The sequence below is a fragment of the Thermobia domestica genome, chromosome 15 (genome assembly GCF_964235325.1).
Source record: "Thermobia domestica chromosome 15, izTheDome1.hap1.1, whole genome shotgun sequence".
Lineage (NCBI taxonomy): Eukaryota > Metazoa > Arthropoda > Insecta > Zygentoma > Lepismatidae > Thermobia > Thermobia domestica.
In genome coordinates, this window is record NC_137468.1 from 16,727,932 (window position 1) to 16,749,934 (window position 22,003).

The 22,003-nt window shown below is 36.7% G+C and overlaps 1 protein-coding gene across 1 annotated transcript in view; it reads right to left on the reverse strand.

Moving 5' to 3' along the window:
- The window catches only part of LOC145671816 (putative phytanoyl-CoA dioxygenase), a 246,860-nt gene that overhangs the window by 33,215 nt on the left and 191,642 nt on the right, over positions 1–22,003 (reverse strand). Inside the window, exon 2 of the mRNA XM_081741047.1 lies at positions 13,117–13,294. Coding sequence (XP_081597173.1) covers positions 13,117–13,281 — 165 coding nt within the window. The 5' untranslated portion in view covers positions 13,282–13,294. The remainder of the gene's footprint in view (positions 1–13,116; positions 13,295–22,003) is intronic.

Consider the following 22,003-nt stretch of genomic DNA (forward strand, 5'->3'; position numbering starts at 1 on the left):
AGATAATTTTTACTTTTTCGCTTTCAAGTGATATGATAAAAACCATAGAAGATTGCAGTAAATGTTAACATTATATCGCCTGTCATTTATGTTAACCCGCCCCGCTTCGCTGCGGTCACCCCCGAACGCAATAAACTTTGTTACTTAGATAATTTTTACTTTTTCGCTTTCAAGTGATATGATAAAAACCATTATAACGCCTGTCATGTATGTTAACCCGCCGAGTGACACGGTCATGCGGGTTGCATATAAATACGTTTATTTTTATACCTATGATGAACTAACAAAGGATTTGTACGTAATGGACACCTGAATGGTCAATTATCTCAAGACACTGGTAATTGAAAATTAAAGTGATATGATAAAAACCATCTAGGGTCCAAATCCTAATAACCCCCCAAAAATAAAAGAAATTGGTTCAGCCGTATTAGCGTGATGAGCGGACAAAGGATTTGTACGTTCTCTTTTATATATATAGATGATCATTAAATAAGTGCTTACTTTATATCCTTCCATATTCGTTGTAGTCACCCGCACTACTTCTTGAGGATATATGTACAAACCTCACTCATGTCTCTTTTCTCCTGCTGAAAGAAACTGAGAAAGGTGATGGAGAGGAGGGAAAACAATTACCTCAAGTGTTAATTAAATTTTAGTTCTAACGAAGTTGTTTTGTGAGTTTAAGTTGTGTATAACTTTCTCATCTATGTTCATGTCACCAGGAACAAACTAAAATTAAAAAATTGATTATACACACTAACTTACTACAGACGTACAGGTATATGCAAGTTCATGCATACATAAACTTTCCCTCCCTCCCTTCCTCTGTCTCTCTCTTTATATATATATATATATATATATATATATATATATATATATATATATATATATATATATATATATATATATATATATATATATATATATATATATAACAGTTTGGCATTAATTAGACACAGGACGGGAGAGTTTGGTGCTGTTGTTTCAATAACAATTAGTATTGCCCAAATGACAAATATATATAGTCTCATCTTAATTGGAAACACAAACGAGGTGAGAAGTCAAATTTCAAATTCGAAATGAGACAGGAAGTAGCGTAAGAAATCGTCGTATTGTCTTGTCAAAAGAAAAATTTCATGTTCATTTTCTAAATTTAAAAAAATACTCACAAGGGAACCTTCCGGAAATGATAGTTGCAGTGAAAGATGAGACCTATGCCAATTGAAAGAGCTGTAACAGAGATGTTCATTCCCAAAAAATTAGCTGCCCATAGCAATAGGTTCAAGAAATATAAGGGGTGGAAGTTCGGGAAACAGCAAGGTTGACCAAGGGGGAAAAGTGCAAATTCCGCAAAAAGGGGGGCGCGGCAAAATATAATGGTGACAAGTGATGTATAGAAAGAGACTTGCCACAATAGGGAACAAATGAAGGCCACCAGTGGGATTAACAGTGTTGCCAACTGCAATGAAAAGTACATGTTTTGCAAAGAGCACTATATGAAGTGAGTGCAATATTTAGTGTCAACCTGTCATGTAGAACACAAGGTCTGGTGTGTATAATCAGTGGTACAATCTAACAACAGAAAATATTAAAAAAAAAACAGAAGTACGAAAAATACGGAAAAGACAGAGTTGGCCATAATGCGCCACATTTGATCACGAGCTGTGCATATTAGAATGAACAAAACAAGAAGCTCCGACTATGCAGGAAACCGACGTATTTAGAGTCGAAAAGAAAACCGAGTTCCAAAGTTGGCAACACTGGCCATGAACATCCAGACAATTCTAATATAGTTAGGCCACTCGCTTCACAAAAGGAAAATTCCGGCAACAGGCATCACTCGGAATGCATCAATGCTAGAGTGATTGAGGCAATGTCAAGTCGGGGAACATGAAATGATTGGGTTGAGCCAACAACCGATAATAGAAATAGTGAACATTATGTCATGGTTGCGTCGTATGTGGGAATATACAGGGTGTCCCACCAAACTTTGTGACCTGAAAGATTTGCGAAACGAACAAAAATGTGACGGACCCAGTTGTGCAGGAATGTACCAATGTCAGGGGGTGATAAAAGTCTGTGAGAAGCAAGTGCCCCCAGGATCCCCATCATAGGGCCCCAGGAGCCAATTTCAAACTTTCAAATGGCAACAGGGACCGAGTGGTACCTCTCTCGATAGATCATGGAATGTGCAACAACACCTATAGGAAACATTTGCTATATGAAGCATGTTTTTTTTTCAAAATGGCCGCCACAAATATATGTTGTGTCTTAACATGGCATCGAACATTGTGACCTCAAATTGCTGCGAAGCGAAAAGAGATGTTTCAAATCCAATTGCACACGAATGTACTCATGTCGAGGGCCAAGAAAACTTTGTAAGAAGCAAGTCCCCAAGGGCCCCCATCATAAGGCTCGAGGGGTCAACCGCAACATTTCAATTGGGAACAAGGGGCGGATGATATTTCTCTGAATAGATACAACACCGCCTATAAGAAACCGCCTATATGAAGCACGGGTTTCAAAATGGCAGCCGAAAGTGCACGTTGTTCTTGTCACCGTGTAGATATTTTTGGCTGCCATTTTGAAATCCCATATAGTAAATATTTCTGATATGCGTTGTTGCATATTCCAAGATTTATCGAAAGAAATATAACTCGACCGATGGTGCTATTTGAAATTTTGAAGTTGGCCCCTGGGACCCTCTGATGGGGGACTTGGAGGCACTTGCGTCTCACAGAAGTTTGTCGCCCGCTGACATGGGTACATTCTTGCACAACTGGATGTGTCACATTCTTTTCGCTTTGAAACTATTTCAGTCGCAGAGTTAGGTGGGACACTCTGGATATATCATATAGGCGGTGATAGTACTGCAGACAGCAACACACAGCAGATCAAGCCTTTGATTATGTTTGTTTTCTACTGGTGTGGATATGTGATACAAACACCACCAAAGACTCCGACACCTCTAGAGTACTCTTTCGAGACATTCACAGGCGATCATTGTACCATGTGTGACGGATTGGTAGTATTCCGCTGTGCTCACTGCAAATGTATCTTCTGTTTGGACGATTGTCTCATCGAACAATTGTACGTACAATGTGGACGAGCAGGTACAAATGATGCGAAGGCTAATGCCTGTTGCCGGAATTTTCTTTTTGTGAAGCGAGTGGCCTAGCTATATTAGAATTGTCTGGATTTTCATGGCCAGTGCTGCCAACTTTGGAACTCTGTTTTCTTTTCGACTCTAAGTACATCGGTTTCCTGCATAGTTGGTGCTTTCTTGTTTTGTTCATTCTAATATGCACAGCTCGTAATCAAATGTGGCGCATTATGGCCAACTCTGTCTTTTCCGTATTTTTCGTACTTCTGTTTTTAAAAAATATTTTCTGTTGTTAGATTGTACCACTGATTATACACGCCAGATCTTATGTTCTACATGACAGATTGACACTGAATATTGCACTCACTTCATATAGTGCTCTTTGCAAAACATGTACTTTTCATTGCAGTTGGCAACACTGTTAACCCCACTGGTGGCCTTCATTTGTTCCCTATTGTGGCAAGTCTCTTTCTATACATCACTTGTCACCATTGTATTTTTCCGTGCCCCCTATTTTTTGCGGAATTTGCACTTTTCCCCCTTGGTCAACCTTGCTGTTTCCCGAACTTCCACCCCTTATATTTCTTGAACCTATTGCTATGGGCAGCTAATTTTTTTTGGAATGAACATCTCTGTTACAGCTCTTTCAATTGGCATAGGTCACATTTTTCACTGCAACTATCATTTTCGGAAGGTTCCCTTGTCAGTAGACTAGATAAAACACGAAAATGCTACTTTGTATTTCGAAGCTCATCGAATATCCAAGAAACCAGTTGAGAATGCTCCAAGAGCATCGCCAGAACGAACTTAAAAATAATTTTTTTTTTCGAAATTAATATGAAATTGTGTGTTAAAATTATTTGATTAGCTAATGACGGAATAATTATTGAAACAATAACTAATGACGCAATAATTATTGAATCAATAACTAATGACGCAATAGTTATTGAATCAACAACTAATGACGCAATAATTATTGAATCAATAACTAATGACTCAATAATTATTGAATCAATAACTAATGACGCAATAATTATTGAATCAATAACTAATGACACAATAATTATTGAATCAATAACTAATGACGCAATAATTATTGAATCAATAATTTGTATTGGTATTGAATCAATATTGGTATTGATCAACACCAATATCATCTCTCTGTAACTTACGGTTCCCGACATATGACTTCTTAAATCTCCCGAAATCGGAACTTTTTTTGGCCAATATGTCGGGAACGGTAAAAGTGACGCGAAAAATTCCAATACTTTTTTTAGATAGTTTTTGATGTTTTATCGGATGGAGGGCTCAAAATTTTAAAAAAATCGCAAGTAGCAGATAGACAGACACACAGATATAGAGAATCCAGTAACGAACGTTTTGCTTGTTGTGTACATACACCAAATTTCTTTGTCCTCCTCAGTGTGATTGAATATACTAGTTAATCTTCAATCTACTGCCTGATGTAAATAGTCACTTCTTCAGTTCTGCAATACGCCTGTATGCATTACGTCTACTACATTACATCTATACAACCAGTACACTGGTATATGAGTTTTTAGTAGGAGTAGAACCAAATTTTGCCACTTCCAGTGATAGCAATCTGAAACGCTATAAAATTCCACATTGAGAGGCAAAAAGTCCTATTTTGGTTACCAGAACTGACACCTAAATCAAAAGAATATTTTTCGAGCATTGGTTATAACTATGCCTGAACTGTAATGCAGGCTCAAAAATACTTATATAATTGGGTTAAACTTTTAGTGGGCAGATGAGAGAAGTAGCTTGAATATAATAACATTAAAAACTTGATTTTAAAATACGCTTGTGTAGCTTAAAACATATAACTAGACATCGGAATTTTATGCACTTAAAATTCATGAAATATACATGCAACTATGGTGTTAAATGTGTTAAAATTTGCACTAACAATGCAATAAAGGGGGGCATTTTTAAACATGCAACAAAGTTGTGACAAACTTTTGTAAGTGAAATATAACATCGAAAGTGTACTTTACCATAGGAACTTCCCTTCAGGATTTATTTTTATGGTATTTACAGTTTATATTCTCCTAATTTTTAAAAACACACATAAATTAGGAGATTAAAACAAACACAGTGATATGAGAACACGATGTCTAGTTTTTCTTAACAATTGTATCTTAGAGTGCATTTACTTTATACGAAATAACAGAAACCACACTTTTCTACATGTTTCCACAGTAAAAATATCGTTTTTAAGAATTTACTCCTTCCTGTAATTACGACCCGCTCGGGAGAGTAATCCTACCGGAAGTAACTTTTTTCGCGCGCTACCCTATTCAGCTGTTTTACGCGCTATCCTAGCCAGCGGTTTTAAGTTGATCACAAAATTAATATCATGGGGGTCAAGATGGAAGAAAACGACCCCTGCGGGGCTTGTAAACTGTTCCTACTACTACTACTACTGATCTGCACAAAAGTAAGTAAATAACTTTTTTTTAGTATTATTTTACCTTATTTTAATGAAAAAAGTGTTATGAAAATTAAAAAATAAAAAACTTTCCTTGGGCTGGGTTTGAACCCACGCAAAAAGCGATTTCCGTTACTAGCTCGTAGTGCTAGCACGCTTGGCTACAAGGACCAATAGCAGAAAGCGTTTGATTTCTGCTATATGAATGCGACGTGACAAGAAACGGATAATGCCAACCAATCAGAACCGTGTATTTAGTTCCTACTTCCCCCGGAAGTATTACTCTCCCGAGGTAGTCCTTTGTAGTTAACCTCACAGTATATCACGAGATAATTCTCTATATTTTATGGTGTCAGTTTATGACGTTTGAAGAGAAAAAATGGCCTCTCAACATAAGATGTTACTGGACATAGAGAAGGATCTGGCAAGTTGAGATCTAACCCTTGAAGCTACTTTTCCAGTACTTCAACTGTTTCGTTATCGGAGTTTCTGACGAAAATATTCGTCAATTTCTTTTCCACAGAGCACGAATTTACCAGGAACCGACTGGAGCTCGTGCTGAACTTCAACTAGAAATAAGCATTTACAGAGCGGCGGTACTCCTAGCGTCTCTTGTTTCTGAATTGATCTCGACACGATATTAGAATAGGTTTCTCTTAACGTCTTGACAATTGTAAAGCGTCTATATTCTGCTGATCGGCACTAACAATATTGGTCTTCCATAAACCAGGCATTCTTCCATCCTCCGAAGCAAAAGCTATCCTGTTGCATAGACATTTAAATGCATTGAAAATGCAAACTAAAATTGGATTTATTGCATGCTATAATCATATGTCTGAAATATAAACTTAAGAATATGCTGAATATGCTCTTAAGCGCTAATATGTTCATTAACCTTTGAAATATGCAATTATATACACTTTAAAATTTCAAATTAGAACTGTATTATTATTGTTAGAAACCCCTACCAAGTTTGTAAGCAAACAAAATATGCATTTGTATAAAAAATCGATGTCTATACATAACATATACAAATTACTAAGGTGTATCGTATCTAAGACAGAAAAGGAAGTTAAAGGTGCAGGAAAATGTGTCACAAAAGTCATTTGTTATAAATTCTCCCGTTTTTCAAATTTGAAAATATGGCAATCTACATGAAGACTGATTGGTCATATACGACATCATCTAAGCATTGATAGTTACCGTACAAGATTTAGTTTTTCTTGTCAGCGTGAATGTTCAAAAAATTGATCGCCCTGTAGCATGGATATAGCAGCAGTGGAGAGCAGATTCAAAGCGTCGATTTATTTCGTTCTTCGGTCAATTTGACCGACTTTTCACCTTTTCTACAACGATGAGTCATAAGCCCTGCGATAGTCTGGTACACAACATCCTCGTATTTATTACAGTAGAGGAAAGATGGGTAAAATGACCCCCTCCAGCTACAGCGGAAAGTGGTGGCGCTGCCTGTCGCATCACGTGGTCACACAAAAGAAGCTGTTTTTGTTCATTAGTTCTTTTTGGATGAGAGACGTTTTGTTTGTCTTCCAGACGAAAAAAAAAAAAACTTTTCATAACATTGTTCATCAGGTAAGTGTTACTTTTTGCTGTATTTGTACTAACGCATAAATTAGAATATAAATGAGACACTAATTGTTGAAAAGTCCGTGCTTAAATCTATGCATTTAGCAATGCAGGTAGAAGTCTTCTCTATGTTTTGTCATATAAAATCGTATTTAATGGAAGCCGTATGTAAAGGCAAAACCATCCCTGGATCATTTTACCTTAGTATTTCCCATTTACTTAGGGATCATTATGCAGTTTTTGTTTTTGTATGTATATTTGACTCAAGGTAGTCCAGGTGAGACTGAAATCCTTGGAAATTCTTGAAATCCTTCTGGAGTGTTCAACAAACGTTTTCTATATTGAACAATACTTCAACAAACTATAAGTACTATTATTACTAACATACTTTACCCAGTATTACTACACCCTGTACACCATTTGTTTAAAAATATAACCATTTTTGTAAGTCCATGCGATTTTTCTATTATTTTCAATGGAGGGATCATTTTACCCATTCCCTAGGGCAAAATGATCCTTTTGCAATAGGTTCAAATTTGTGTCAAAATAATATCGAAGATGTTTATTGAAAACGTTCAAAATTACACTTTAGGAACCTGAGATAACACCAGGGTTGGCTCTAGGATATTTTATACCCTGAGCGAAAGACATGTCTGCACCTCCATAATCTCCTTCTCCCCCAAACCCAGACCAAAATTAAGCCTTGTCACTTCTTATATTTTCACCACATCATCACATTATTTGTTTAATCTATATTATAAAAGAGAACGTACAAATCCTTTGTTCCCTCATCACGCTAATACGGCTGAACCAATTTCTTTTATTTTTGGGGGGTTATTAGGATTTGGACCCTAGATGGTTTTTATCATATCACTTTAATTTTTAATTACCAGTGTCTTGAGATAATTGACCATTCAAGTGTCCATAACGTACAAATCCTTTGTTAGTTCATCATAGGTATAAAAATAAACGTATTTATATGCAACCCGCATGACCGTGTCACTCGGCGGGTTAACATAAATGACAGGCGCTATAATGTTAACATTTACTGCAATTTGAAAGCGAAAAAGTAAAAATTATCTAAGTAACAAAGTTTATTGCGTTCCGGGGTGACCGCAGCGAAGCGGGTCACTCGGCGGGTTAACATAAATGACAGGCGCTATAATGTTAACATTTACTGCAATTTGAAAGCGAAAAAGTAAAAATTATCTAAGTAACAAAGTTTATTGCGTTCCGGGGTGACCGCAGCGAAGCGGGGTGAACGCTGCTAGTCATTAAATAAAAATATAGCTTACTCCGAATGCCTCTCTCTATGGTATTCATAAGTAATCTATAAACCAATTATTTTTTAAAACATTTTTATTGCTGTGGCATTTGGAATGAAATTTTACTAATATAACCACAGGGCAACAGGAAATTAAAGCTTTATTGTAATATAAACTCTGTCTATTTCCATTGTAAATATAAAAGCAAAGATAGTTAAGATGAAGATTCTTAATTCATTTTTTAGTTATTTTGAATTTGTGTAATTATTCTGTCAAAAGCTGAGTAGCTTAAAAAAAAAAAGTCCACGTCTAGTTATATAAATTTGGTGCTCTGTGAAAGAATGACCTTTGAATAATCGACAGTCTAGGGCAGGAAGGGTGGAAGAGGTAGATATTTAGTGCTACGCGGGTAGAAATATGAAGGGATAGTTCTTGAAGTAGGGCCTCAGACCTTAGGTTTACATTGACCACCTTATGTAGAAATTTTAGGTGAGTGACATTTCTGCAAGCATCCGGCGTCTGGATATTCAGATAATACAGATCTTCTTTAGTTACTGAATGAACAGTAAAAACACCAAGGATCTTATAAAATAGAGGATCTGCCCTTACAACAATATCTTGAAGCCATACGTCAGAGTTTCACCACCCCTACTCTGCCCACTCCGCCCAATAGGATCGCAATGTTTTGAGCCAACAACCATGGTGGAAACGAAAGTAGCCAATCAGACGTGCCGATGCTCGGTTGTTTTTTGGCTTCATTTATTTTATAGGATGAACCTACATACGGGCAGATCCTCTATTTTATAAGATCCTTGAAAAACACGGAAACGTATTATGGCCACCCCCACTCCATACAGGTGAGCAGTAGGATCTTGGGTGATCGCACTTTACATTAACTTCCTCTTCCTAAATGTGTAGGGCGCTGGCATACGCACATTTTGGCTAATGTTAATAAACCATACGCAAGAAAAGCCTGCCACTCCACCCCTAAGTATTTCCGCTCTAGGCAGCCGCCTAGGTTATCTATATGGACGACCTGGATAACACCTTATCCTAACGATACAATTACTACAATATAGATCATTAGAGGTAAGATCTGGAGGCCAATAAGTCTTAAGGGGATCATTTTATCCATCTCTTCACTACGTTGCAAGTAGATTAACATTCAAAAGTGTAACTATAGATATACCACATTGACTTGACACCTAGTCTTCCTTTCCAAGCGCTGCTATCGGCTGAAGGAATTCCACTCCCTTTCGCTAAGGCTCTCTCGGTTAGCAACAGCTGAACTCTTATTGGCTCAACGCGTGGGTATGTCAAGGGTGTGAGCTTTAGTTCGCATTTTTGCCACGGATCAAGACATTTTGGCAGCACTATAGTAGTGTTGGATTGTCTGCAGGTATCTTTTAGCTACCATTCCAGGTCGATACAACGTCTTGTCTTTCGAGGTAAAGAAGTCAGTCATTGCTATTTGCACCTCCTGCTGGTTGGTGAAGTATTGTAGTTTCACGAAATATGCCACAGACAAATACAGGTAGTAAGTAAACTGAAGGAACAAGATCAGGATTATATGACATCAGTTCAATGCCATTAAGTTCCTGGATTTTTTGTTCCATTTTTCGAGTCGAGCATGGTTTCGTTTTTATCCTGTCGCAGCAGAACGCGGTTCTGGTTCCCCATTGAAGGATAATTTTGGTGTAGGTAGCATACATCCGCTACAACTGTTTGGAATAAAGGTAGATTGATGATATGATTGTTAAAGAAACAACTTGAAGTGGAATGCAGTGAAAAAAATAATTTTTTCAGCTCTCTCCCGAAATCACTGACTTTTTATTATTGGTATTTTCAAATATTAAACTAATGTAATTTGTGTATTATTTCCATAAATTATTTTAATTTTGCACAGGTTAACTGTGATAATGTGTATTTGTTTTATTCTTCTTGCACTGTTTCTGTCAGCTTAAGTGTGTAGGTGGAAACCATTATCAACTGTGTGTTGGTAATGTTATCATAGTCTGTTTCTGTCAGTCACGTTTGTCAGTGGATAAACCATTATCAGCCGTATGTTGATAATGGTATCATACAGTAGACTGTTTCTGTCAGGCAGACTTGTCAGCGGAAACCATTATTAGCTGTGTGTTGATATTGGTATCATAGACTGTTTCTGTCAGACACACTTGTCAGTGAATAAACCATTATCAGCCATCTGTTAATAATAGTACAGTGAAACCTCTACTAACGGACACCTCTATAAAGGGGACACCTCCCATAACGAACATATTTTGTAATCCCCAGACACTGTAATAGGAAAAAACATTGGCAAACCTCTCTAAAGCGGACACTCTCTAGTACGGACACGGACAGTCTTTCTTGTTATAGGCATTATTTCCCTCCGTATTACGGACACTTTCTCTAGAAACAAGTTGAAATTTATAGTAAAAATACACTTATAGTAATTCAAACGTATGTCACCAAGGAAGAACATGAAGGTGTGACAACATTTTGCCTCCTGAACTGTCTGTTCAGCAACCCAGAGGAAGGTACCCTGTTTCACAGCACCCTCATGTCCTTTACTTGCATTCCACTCCCACCCAACCTGTTTCAGAAACAAAAGTAATTGACAATTGCCCATAGGATGACACATCATTCTACTGTCCTGCTGGAATCTCTAACGAAGCAGAAGACAAGTTTGGTATTTTTGACCACGGGTACACATACTGTCTTAAAAAAATAATGAACTGCAATTAACTCACAAATTATAGCAACACACTAAAAACGTAGTAAGTAGCGATAAGTGTAAAGTGCAGAGAACTATTAACATCTTATTTCCATGTTGTGCCTCGAACATAGGGAATTGGGTGACGCAAAATAATGCAGGAACAATAACATTTTGGTAATATTCATAAATACGTGATTCATGCAAAAATATTTTTTCTAATTGCGTATTACCTTGTTTATTAATTTACGTAAGAAAATATTGAAGCCTCTCTAAGGCTGACATCTCTCTATAGCGGACAATTTTTGATTCCCCACGGCTGTCCGCTTTAGAGAGGTTTCACTGTATCACATACTGTTTCTGTCAGCCACGCTTGTTAGTGAATAACCCATCATAACCTGACTGTTAATGATATTAGCATTGACTGATTCCGACTTGCAAATGAATTATTTAAGACATATAATACATCCTGCTAGTTGTCATGCCTGCAACTATGCTGGGAGGCTATTCAGTTAGACAATGAATTATGTTCAAGATTGTACCCAGAAAAATAATTTTGGTGGAATGGTCTTAGAAAAACCTACAAGAACCTTTATTAGATAAACCTGAAAGTTACGCAAATCTATTGAATCCAGTGGCGTATTTAGGGGTGGGCTATCGGGCTCAAGCCCCCTGAAATAAATTTGTTATATGCACAACTTCATTAAAATTTATCGGCACCCAAAAGGAAAAATATAAGTGCTTATTCACGTCTTGTACATACCTCCTCCGAAACAAAATTCTAAATACGCCACTGATTAAATCTATTGAAAATCTATTGAAAATATAGTACTAATTATTCAGTAAGGGTATGTAGTTTGTCCTTTCAAACTATTTTTTCACCTATCTTTAAAAGACTATATTCTTCCAGACATATGTAGGGAATTTTTATACTTTGATCTAAAATACAGATCTGAACTATTATCAAACAGAACCTCCTATTAGTAAGCTAAAATATTTTGTCAAAAGAATAAAGAATATCAGTGGTTAATAATAAAACATGAGAAACTTGGATAGTGATCTTGATTTTGTTTCCTTGGTTATTTGTTCTACGCTACCGCTTGAGTACGAAAGTTTGCTTTGCCTCCACTCCCTAGGGTTGTCTTCTGGTGACGTAGCCCGATCTATTAATGCCCAGGCCCGTATTTATATATTGTACGCCCATGTGCTCTAAACAATTTGCCGACCCCGCACAAAATCCTCCCCCCCCGAGAAAACGACCAATTTTAGAGTTGAACTCATAGTTTTTGGGGTCGGTGAGATGAATAGTGACAATTTTAATTCAATTCAACTTCAAGGTCATATTCTACTCTCCAGGCAGGGGGGAGGGGGAGGCGAGATTTTAAAAGTAATCACAAACGGCAGGTATTAGTGTTGAATTCATAGTTTTTCGAGGTCGCTGAGTTTGACGGTATGAGTTTTCATAATGTTCAAGTTCATCCTCACCCCTTTGGATTAAACACATCAACATATTTTCTCGCGCTTGCGCGAGACTCTGCGGGTAGCTAGTTTTCAACATTTGTGAATCTTTAAAAAAAAGTCCTCAAGGCAGCGGTGGTTCAGTAGTAGAGCGTTTACCTCTGATGCATGGGGTCCTTGGTTACATCTCAGCTGGTGCCACGTGAGCTTTGTGGTGGACAAACACAATGTAGGGTTTTCTCGGGGTTCTCCCGTTTCCTCCCACTTTCTTCATTCCACCATTTCCTTCATCCTTATCATCACCGTCTCCTTTAGCCTCGCGGACATAATCGTGGGACATAAAGATTTCATTTCATTTCATTTTTAAAAAATCCAAAATTTTGCCGCCTTCTATATTCTGCCGCTCTGTGCTCGAACACAGAATAGCAATTACCTAAATACGGGCCTGGGACCTGTTAATGACCGTCCAAATTGAATTCGCACCTTTGCTCTTATCACGCTTCGCCACTGATAAAAACGAGAAAGAAGAGATTCAAACCTTCAGCCATTCTCCATATTTGCTGTAGTTTTGAATATTCTTCTCGATACCTCTTGAAACGACATCTATCCAGTGTTGAGAGAAAACTCCGCGCAAACAGATGGCGCCATCCTCTTGGTACTGGTTCACGATTTCAGAAGTCGGCACTTGTGCCAGATCACACATACTGGATGCGCAACTAAAAAAAGGAACCAAAGGTATATTAGGAGAAACTCTTAAGAACAATAACTATCTTGGTATGCAATATTATCTCGAAGAAAGACTATTGGTGATCCCCATTCAGTTTTTAAGGGGAGACAGAAAAGTTTTAGGTCGAATGTCAGAGTGAGACTGACAAACAAAAGCAATATATTATGGCATAGTCAGTCAGTATTGGATTCACGGATATATCGGTCCCCTCTGAGCAGTGGCGAATCTAGAAGGTAAAAACTGGGAGGCAGTCAGAACCTAGACTAGGGTAGGCATATTATGAATTTGCTATAAACTTTCCAAAATATATAAATAATAGCTTAAATTATTTTTGTCACTCAAAAACTGGTGGGGCTTACGTCCTTCAGCCCCAGGCTAAATCCGCCACTGCCTCTGAGATAATATCACACCAATTCTTTATTACAGGAGCATATATACTAAACAGTTACAAATAAATGGAACAATTTATACATTCACCGCAAGAAAATATTTTAGACACATGCACGAGGTAGGTAGGTTTATTATTTTACTCGAGATTTCTCATAGTTTGTTATTAAAATACTTACCAACATATCCTGATTTTATTGTCCTAACAAACCAACATATGTTGATAGTAAAGTAGTTTAAATTGTTCGAGATCCTGGGCATTCAGAATTTCATGTCACCCCTCCCCCTCCCCTCGTTACGAAATCCTGGTTGAACGAACCAATATATGTTCCAGTAAAATAGTTTAGAGTGATCGAGCCCCTGTTGTGATGACCACAGTATTTCATGTCACGGATCCCCCCCCCCCTTCACGAAATCCTGGCTACGTGCCTGGGACTCTGACCCACAAAATTCAATATATTTCATTAAATCAAACATTTTCTTGTATGCCTCATATTTTGAGAACTACATATAGTGCAGCCAAACCAAAACTAACAATTTATTCAATATGATGTCCTTACTCCGTAATAAAAAATATGAAAACTTGATTTAGAGGCCGTTCAAAAATTTTGTGGCTCCTGATTCAAAAAATTTAGTATATTTCTATAAATCAAACATTTTCTTCTACACCCCATATTTTGAGAACTACATATAGTGTAGCCAGACAAAAACTAAGAATTTATTCAGTATGATATGTTGTGGCCCCCTGTTCCAAAAAATTCAATATATTTCATTGAATGAAACATTTTCTTGGACGCCCCATATTTTGAAAACTACATATAGCGTTGTCACACCAAAACTAACAATTTACTCAGTATGATGTGCTTATTCCGCAAAAAATATGAAAACTCGATTCAGGAACCGTTCAAAAATTTTGTGGACCCTGATCCAAAAAATTCAATATATTTCATTGAATGAAACATTTTCTTGGGCGCTCCATATTTTGAGAACGACATATAGTGTAGCCAAACCAAAACTAACAATTTACTCAGTATGATGTACTTATTCCGTTAAAAATACGAAAACTCGATTTAGGGTCCGTTCAAAACTTTTGCGACCCCTGATCCAGAAACTAATTCTTGGCCAAGATCGCAATCTTTTGATCCATTTTTTTGATCATTCTTGTTACTTTATTTTTCACTTCCATCCAGGGGTAAAAGTGGATCTGAAAAGGTAGGGGGAGGGTAGGTAGCGGTATGACGTCACGCCATTCCGCTACCTATCTTTGCCCATTGTAATTTTTTGTAAGGAATTGGGGGGAATGCCTTATATTTTTTGGAAGTGAGGGGACGGCGTCCACCCGCGTTTCCCAGCACTTTTACCCCTGCTTCCATCTAAAAAAAAAAAAAAAAAAAGGAAGAAAACACACACACGAATACACCCCAGCCGACAATGGGTGCAAATTATGCTACTTTGAACAGAAAGCTACACAGACACAAATTATTGCTACTGAATTGGTTTAAAAAAAAGAAAGCGTTTATATTGGTCAGTCAGTCAGCGCGAGGCGAGAATCTCCCTGGATTTGCAACGCTTTAATGAAAAGTTCCCTTTTGCCCTTTCGTTAAATTTCCTACGAAATTTCCACTGAGGGGAAGGAGAATTTTCTATACAGTATTTTCCCACACACTGAAATCGAAGATATCTATTGCTTGTGATCACATCAGGGGAATTGACTGACTCGTTTCAAATGAATTTTCAAACATAGAGTCTTCATCCCGGCGAAATTAAAATACCGCTAATTTTACAGTAATTATGTGATATCTTCAAATAGATAAAAGATAATTGAAATATGGAACAAGAGAGCCTTAGACAATATTATTTTAGGTGAGGTACCGTTATCACAAGTCACCTAGCGGCTTTCCGTTTTCAGCTGTTTAGAAACGCGAAAATAAATGCCGAGTTTCAAAATGGCTCGAAATCGAAAGCAGATAAGTGAGTCGTAATAACGGTTTCTCATTTAAAATAATATTGTCTAGGGCGCTCTTGTTCCACATTTCGATTATCTTTTATCTATTTGAAGATATCACATAATTACTGTAAAATTAGCGGTATTTTAATTTCGCTGAGATGAAGACTCTTAAGTTAGATTCGTACCTATTTCATTAAAGACTATCCTAAGTGAGTTGGGAGTTCAAAAACATTAGGCCAAAAATAGATTATCTTAAGAGTTTTTATCATTACACTTCCACTGAAATTACTGTCCTAAAGGGAAGAAGGCATTGAAATATTGCGAAGAACGTGAATTTCAGCTAGTTTCTTATAAAAATTAATTAGTAAAACTATGATTTGTTTCTAAGAAAATAACATTTGACCACTATTTCTTAAGGAAATACATTTTAAAACCTTTACTTATCTTAAGAAAATACATTTTTAAAGAATATTTATCTTAAGGAACTAAATTTGGTGTAAAACACTTTCTTGAAAAAAAAAAAGTTTAAAAACAACTGCAATGAAAATGAAATTTTTGTTTTACGTCCCACAATTATGCCGGTTATGCTAAGCGTATGGCTAATTGAGAATGCCTTTTCGAAGCGTTACCCCCTGCAGCGAACGCGGTCTAGGTGGCTACTCGATAATTTAACTTTCGTCAGAATTATAAATTATACTGTGAGCTAGTCAGGGTTTCCAAGTCATTTTTGCCAGTTCTAGGTCTATAATAGCAGAGTTCTAATACTTTGCACAAAGCCTCTTCCAAGCAGCTGTTTCTTTCTAAAATCCCCTTGCTTGGCAACACGTCTTTTCTTTTTTCCCCTTTCTTTAGACATCTTTTAAACAGCAGGTGGTCTATTTTTTCGAAACGCATTAAATACGCTCAAGCTGACGTTTTCTCCGCGTTTTCATTGCTTTCGCGTTTGTAGCACATTGTGATTAGCCATCCACATTTAAATACATGGTCAGAGTATTCCAAGCGTACGCATGAGACATAAAAACGCTTTGTGAACGCTATGAATAGCCACGGTGTAAAGGAGACGTGATGATGAGAAATGAATGAAATGGTGGAATGAAGAAAGTAGGACGAAACGGAAGAACCCGAGAAAACCCATGAGCACGGTGATTGTCCACTACAAACCAACGTCAACCCCGTGCACCAGAGGTGAACTCTCTATCACCGAGCCACCGTACAAAAAGTGAACTACAAACCAGGTAAGATGTCAATCATAAAAATAAACAAAAAAATCTTGATGTATTATCAGTGGCGTATTTAGGGGGGTGGCTTCCGGGCTTAAGCCCCCCCCCCGAAATCTTACTTAGTATAGTAAAGCACATGAAATATCTTGCAGAATTTTCACATTTCCAGGCAAAGCTCCCCCCGAAAGTTAGCAAAGCCCCTCCCGAAATAAAATTGTAAATACGCCACTGTGTATTATAATGCTCGAATATAATATTTTATATGATTTTACGCTGAGCAGATGTTGATTTTTGAGAGACAAACGCTTCTCCCTTCCTGGAACAAAATAATTATGCATCAAAGTCACAAGAAGATTTTTTTTTTTTTAAAAAAGTGGAAAATATGAAATACAGTGATACAATTAAAAAAAAGGTGGTGAGCGGATCATTTTGCTTTAAAAAATCCAATGCTATTTGTTACTTTGTTTCTCTTTCTGTTGAAGGTGATAAAAGTTCGACGTTTGCTTTCTAACACTTACTTTTTCGTTTTTTTAGTTTCCGTTTTAGTCTTTTTGTTTTGTTTGAGTTGAAAGAGGAATTGGATCTGATTGGAACTCAATAGTACTAGCTTTGTTTTGATTTTTTCTTTCTTTCGTTATTTTTTTTTTTCTTTTTCAAGAAGAGAAATCAAAGCCCTTGCACATGCATTTTGAGTAAATGCGGAGACAACACAAAAAATTTTTGACATTTCATCACCTCTCTATAAAACTCTCACAGAGAACAAAGAAAAAAAAGTCTAAAAAGAAAGAATCGACTTTGTCAAACACTGGACGATTGGTAAACAAAAGGCTTGAAACGAATTCTCGATACTTTGCAAAAGGCACAAACAAATGAAGAACTCAATGAAAAAAAAAAGGAGTGAAATAACACGTGATTCTCTTTCGTTTGCATTTGCAGTGTTACCAGATCGGATTAGTTAAAGAAATCCATAAAGTTGAACTGCATTGCAAAATCGGAAGCAATGTTGTACACGTACTTTCTATGTCAGTCATTGTCAACCGAACAGTTTCCGTAAGAAAATTTCCCTCGACTGACACAAAATTTTTACCCTTTCTTATCAAATTTCCCCTTGTTTGTTGAGTGTCCAATACCTATGACATAAGTTATGTCATAAGATTTATTTAGCTATGTTAAAGGAAGTAACAACCACAATTTTTTGTTCATTTGCTTTTTACTTCCTTTTCTTTACTTTACCCTCCTTTTTTTATACAAAAAATACACACAAGCATACCCTGCCAATAATGACTACAAAATTATGCTACTTTGAGCACACACACTAACACAATTGATCGCGTATTGGTTTATTTCTGAAGAACAAAGAAAAAAATTAGGATTTATATTAGTCAACCGGTCTACGCGAGAATTCCCCCGGATTTTCAAGTTTTATCGAAAAAAAAAATACTTTTTTCCATATTTGCTAAATTTCTCTCAAACTACGAACACTGCAACCGAATGCTATGTGACGTCATACTTTGCTGCTCACGTTCTGAGTAAAACACACGGAAAGGAGAAGGAGCTGACGGGAAATTGACAATGACAAAAGGACAGTGGTGGCATACAACAACGGATGTAATTTCCTTCTTAATAGTTTGTATGTTTACATACACAGTACATACATTTTAAAATATTATTAGCAGCTAGCGAAAAAAAAAAGTCCCAAAGTGAGATACATCCATTTATAGATCTTATTCAGCTAAGAACATGATCCTCAGCGTGAGTGTAGACGTTCATGCGTGGTTTTTGAGAAAATTGTGAAAAAGATAATTAGTATTTTGTAAACCTAAAAATTGACGATGTACGAGTGAACCATATCGCTTATTGCTGAAATTAGTGCTGAAATGTACCCTAATTAAGGTCATTATTATGAAACTGGAAATACAACAGTACGTACTAGAGTTCAGAGATGGAGTGGGTCAAGTGAGTCAAGATTTGTGAGTGGGTTAACAGAACGTGGTGACCCACTCTGACCCACCATGTCCCACCAACCTACTGACTCTCCGACCCACTAGACCAACCGATCCCTTCTGCTCAGTTCATTGTATTCAGCATCTTCTGAACACTGCTGAATTTGTATACGTTTTACTTTTAAAGCTTCCAGTTTTCCTCGTTTTTCATTTGTTTCTATTTATTTACCTGAGATGAGTACATTTAAGTGGAAAAAAGAACTTGAGGCATTTTTGGATATTTGTATTTGTAATTGTAATAATAGTGATAGGACTTACTATTTGGGTTTCGAGACACACTCAAATTTTAGATTTTTTTTTTTTACGTTGCCCTGCTTTACTTTTATTTGAGACTTTCAAATTCCATCCTATTTTTCTATTTCCCATGTAATTCAATAAGGAAATAATTATATATGATAATTAAAGTGAAATTCATCGTAATACGGCAAATGACGAATATTTTACCATTGTATTTCGTAAAGGTCAAATCCACCGTTATTGTAACAGAGCGGTTCTTGAGCGCTTGATCGTAGAAATTCAAACTCCAATTAGTGATAATTTCACAGCCGTTTTAAAATTACAAGTGTAAACTCTTTAGTTAGTGGAGAGGAGGGTGTGGATTGTGAATTAGCGTTCATAACGATGGGTTTTGATGGTGGTGGCTCAAAGTGGGTCATGGTGAGTGATAGGTATGAGTGGGTCACGGGGGTTGGTGGATCATGGTGAGTGGTAGGTATGAGTGGTTCATGGGGGTTGGTGGGTCGTGGGTCAGAGTTGGTCACAGTGGATGGTGAATTAGTGTGTCATGGATCAAGTTTTCATTGACCCATGCCATCTCTGGTGGAGTCAGTGACATGATGCCTATATCAACTTTTAGATTTTAATTTCCCTTTAGCTAAAATATTGACCAAATAAAAGACAATAAACTACATCTAACTGAACAAGATAGCATACTTGAACGAAAGGAAACGATATTATCTATCACCAACTCACATATACTGGGACCCAACCAGAGACTTCTCATAACAAAGGTGAGCGCTCCTTCCACTGAACCGCCGTACTCCCCTCCCACATTAAAAGCGAGTATACTTATATACCCTCATAAGTTATAATTAATCATATCAGTCTTTGCCCATACAAGAACACAAATACATACATGCTTGGTGTCGTGTCATGCATCTTAGGCTATCGCATGTACCTGGAGTGCCCAAAGAGTTCTTGTGAGGTTTTTGACCCATATTTCTGAAGTACGTACGTGTATGCACTTGTCTTGCTTTGCGGTTTTATTGCTACACTTTCGCTGAGACTCTTCTGCAGTCACACATTATCAAACATGACACTGCTCGTATTGGAAAAGCGGATTTGTTCCACTTTGAATTTACAACTTTACTCTGATTTAAATAAAAGAAAAGAAAAGAAAAGAAAAGAAATTACCATACGACATCATGTCATCTTCCAAAGGTGAGAGTTTCATTACAGGATTTCACATTGAAATGCTTTAACTTATATCACAACGAATTTAAATCACTATAAATTCAGATTAAATTCTGTTATTGTATGTAAATTAAAGGAATTGTACTGAAATCACAAAATTAAATTACAATTTGTTCTGAATTGTACCGTGTTATGCAAAAACGCACTAGTACCAAAATTAGAAAACACATATCAACGCAACGAATGGTTTCTGATGCGTATTAGAGTGTTATGTAAAATGAAATGAGCAGAAAATATCGACAGATCGTAAAAGAGATCATTTCACTTTCGCTGATGGTTACATTACTAAAATGAAATGACATTTATAGTTTCACGTTCTACACTTATGTCCGTTACGCTCAAGGAAATAGATTATTAATGAAAGGTTAATGACTATGAAGTACTTGGCGGAATTATGTGGAAGGAAACGGGAGAATCGCGAGAAAACCCATAGACGCAATATCGTCCACCACAAGTTCACTTAACCTGGGATCGAACCAAACGCCACTCAGTTCAGAGGTGAGAGCTCTATCAATGAGTCACTACGTCTGAGGTTATATTACTGTTCGACATAAAACATTATATTCAGTTTTCTAAACATTATGATAATGATGCTTAAATATATACTGGGTGTTTCAAAACAACACCGACAACGTTCGGGAGGTGATTCCTGACACCAAGGTGAGGCAAAAAGTTTAGATCAACCTGCGTGCACAAAAGCTTCCTTTCGGAGTTATAGGCTGCCGAAAACATGAAAAAATGAACTTGAAAGATCCATAGCTCCAAAACTATGGGACCTACCGTAGTCGGGTCAAGACTTCACTTAGGAACTAGTATGTGACCTATCCAAATATCCATGTCTCAGAATCCTAAGGTATTCAAGCAATAATTTTTATAGAGGGACTTTGGCAAAGAGAATATAATTTGAAGTACTCACTATCAAAACTATGGAACTATCGAACAATAAACAAAAGAATTGAAACAGACTCTTGTTGTTATATTTTCTCTTGCTTCAGTCGTTTTCTTTTATATATGCACTAATAGAGTTAACATTTAAATAACGTTCCAAAACTCAAATTATGCTGCAAAGTTGCAACTTCAAAATTACGCTTGGTGATGCCAACCTGAGACGCTACAAAACCCCATCTTGAAATGCAGAAATCCCCATTTTGTTCTTGAATTTCCCACGCTCTACAAAATGTTCAAAATTTATAAAATATGACAAGTGAAGGTACTTACTGTATGTTACTAACTTTTTTCAATATATGTGTGAATTCAGATCTTCTATCTTAATCAAACAGTTTATGAATAAGTAATTAAGAGAGATAACTCAAAATGTTGACAAAAACAAGTACATTTTGTTATTAGAAATTAGTATTTGCATTACGCATTTGTGTCCTAATCTTCAATGGAACGTAACGAAACTAGGTAAGACAAGCTTCAGTTTCCAGTAATTTTGTGAGGAACATTTTGGAAGATGGTTGTTTCCCGTTTGGTATCTTTTTAAAAATAACACAGATCTTAATAAGTTGCATGGTGCTTATTTTTTTGTTTTAGATTCTAAAGTCACTGTATAAATCAATTCCGTACTAGCATGCATTTCACAGTAACAAAACTTAATAATTAGCACTAATTCCATGTTTGTTGAAGACTTATTAGTTTACTTCCCACCCAAAGAGAAGTTTATC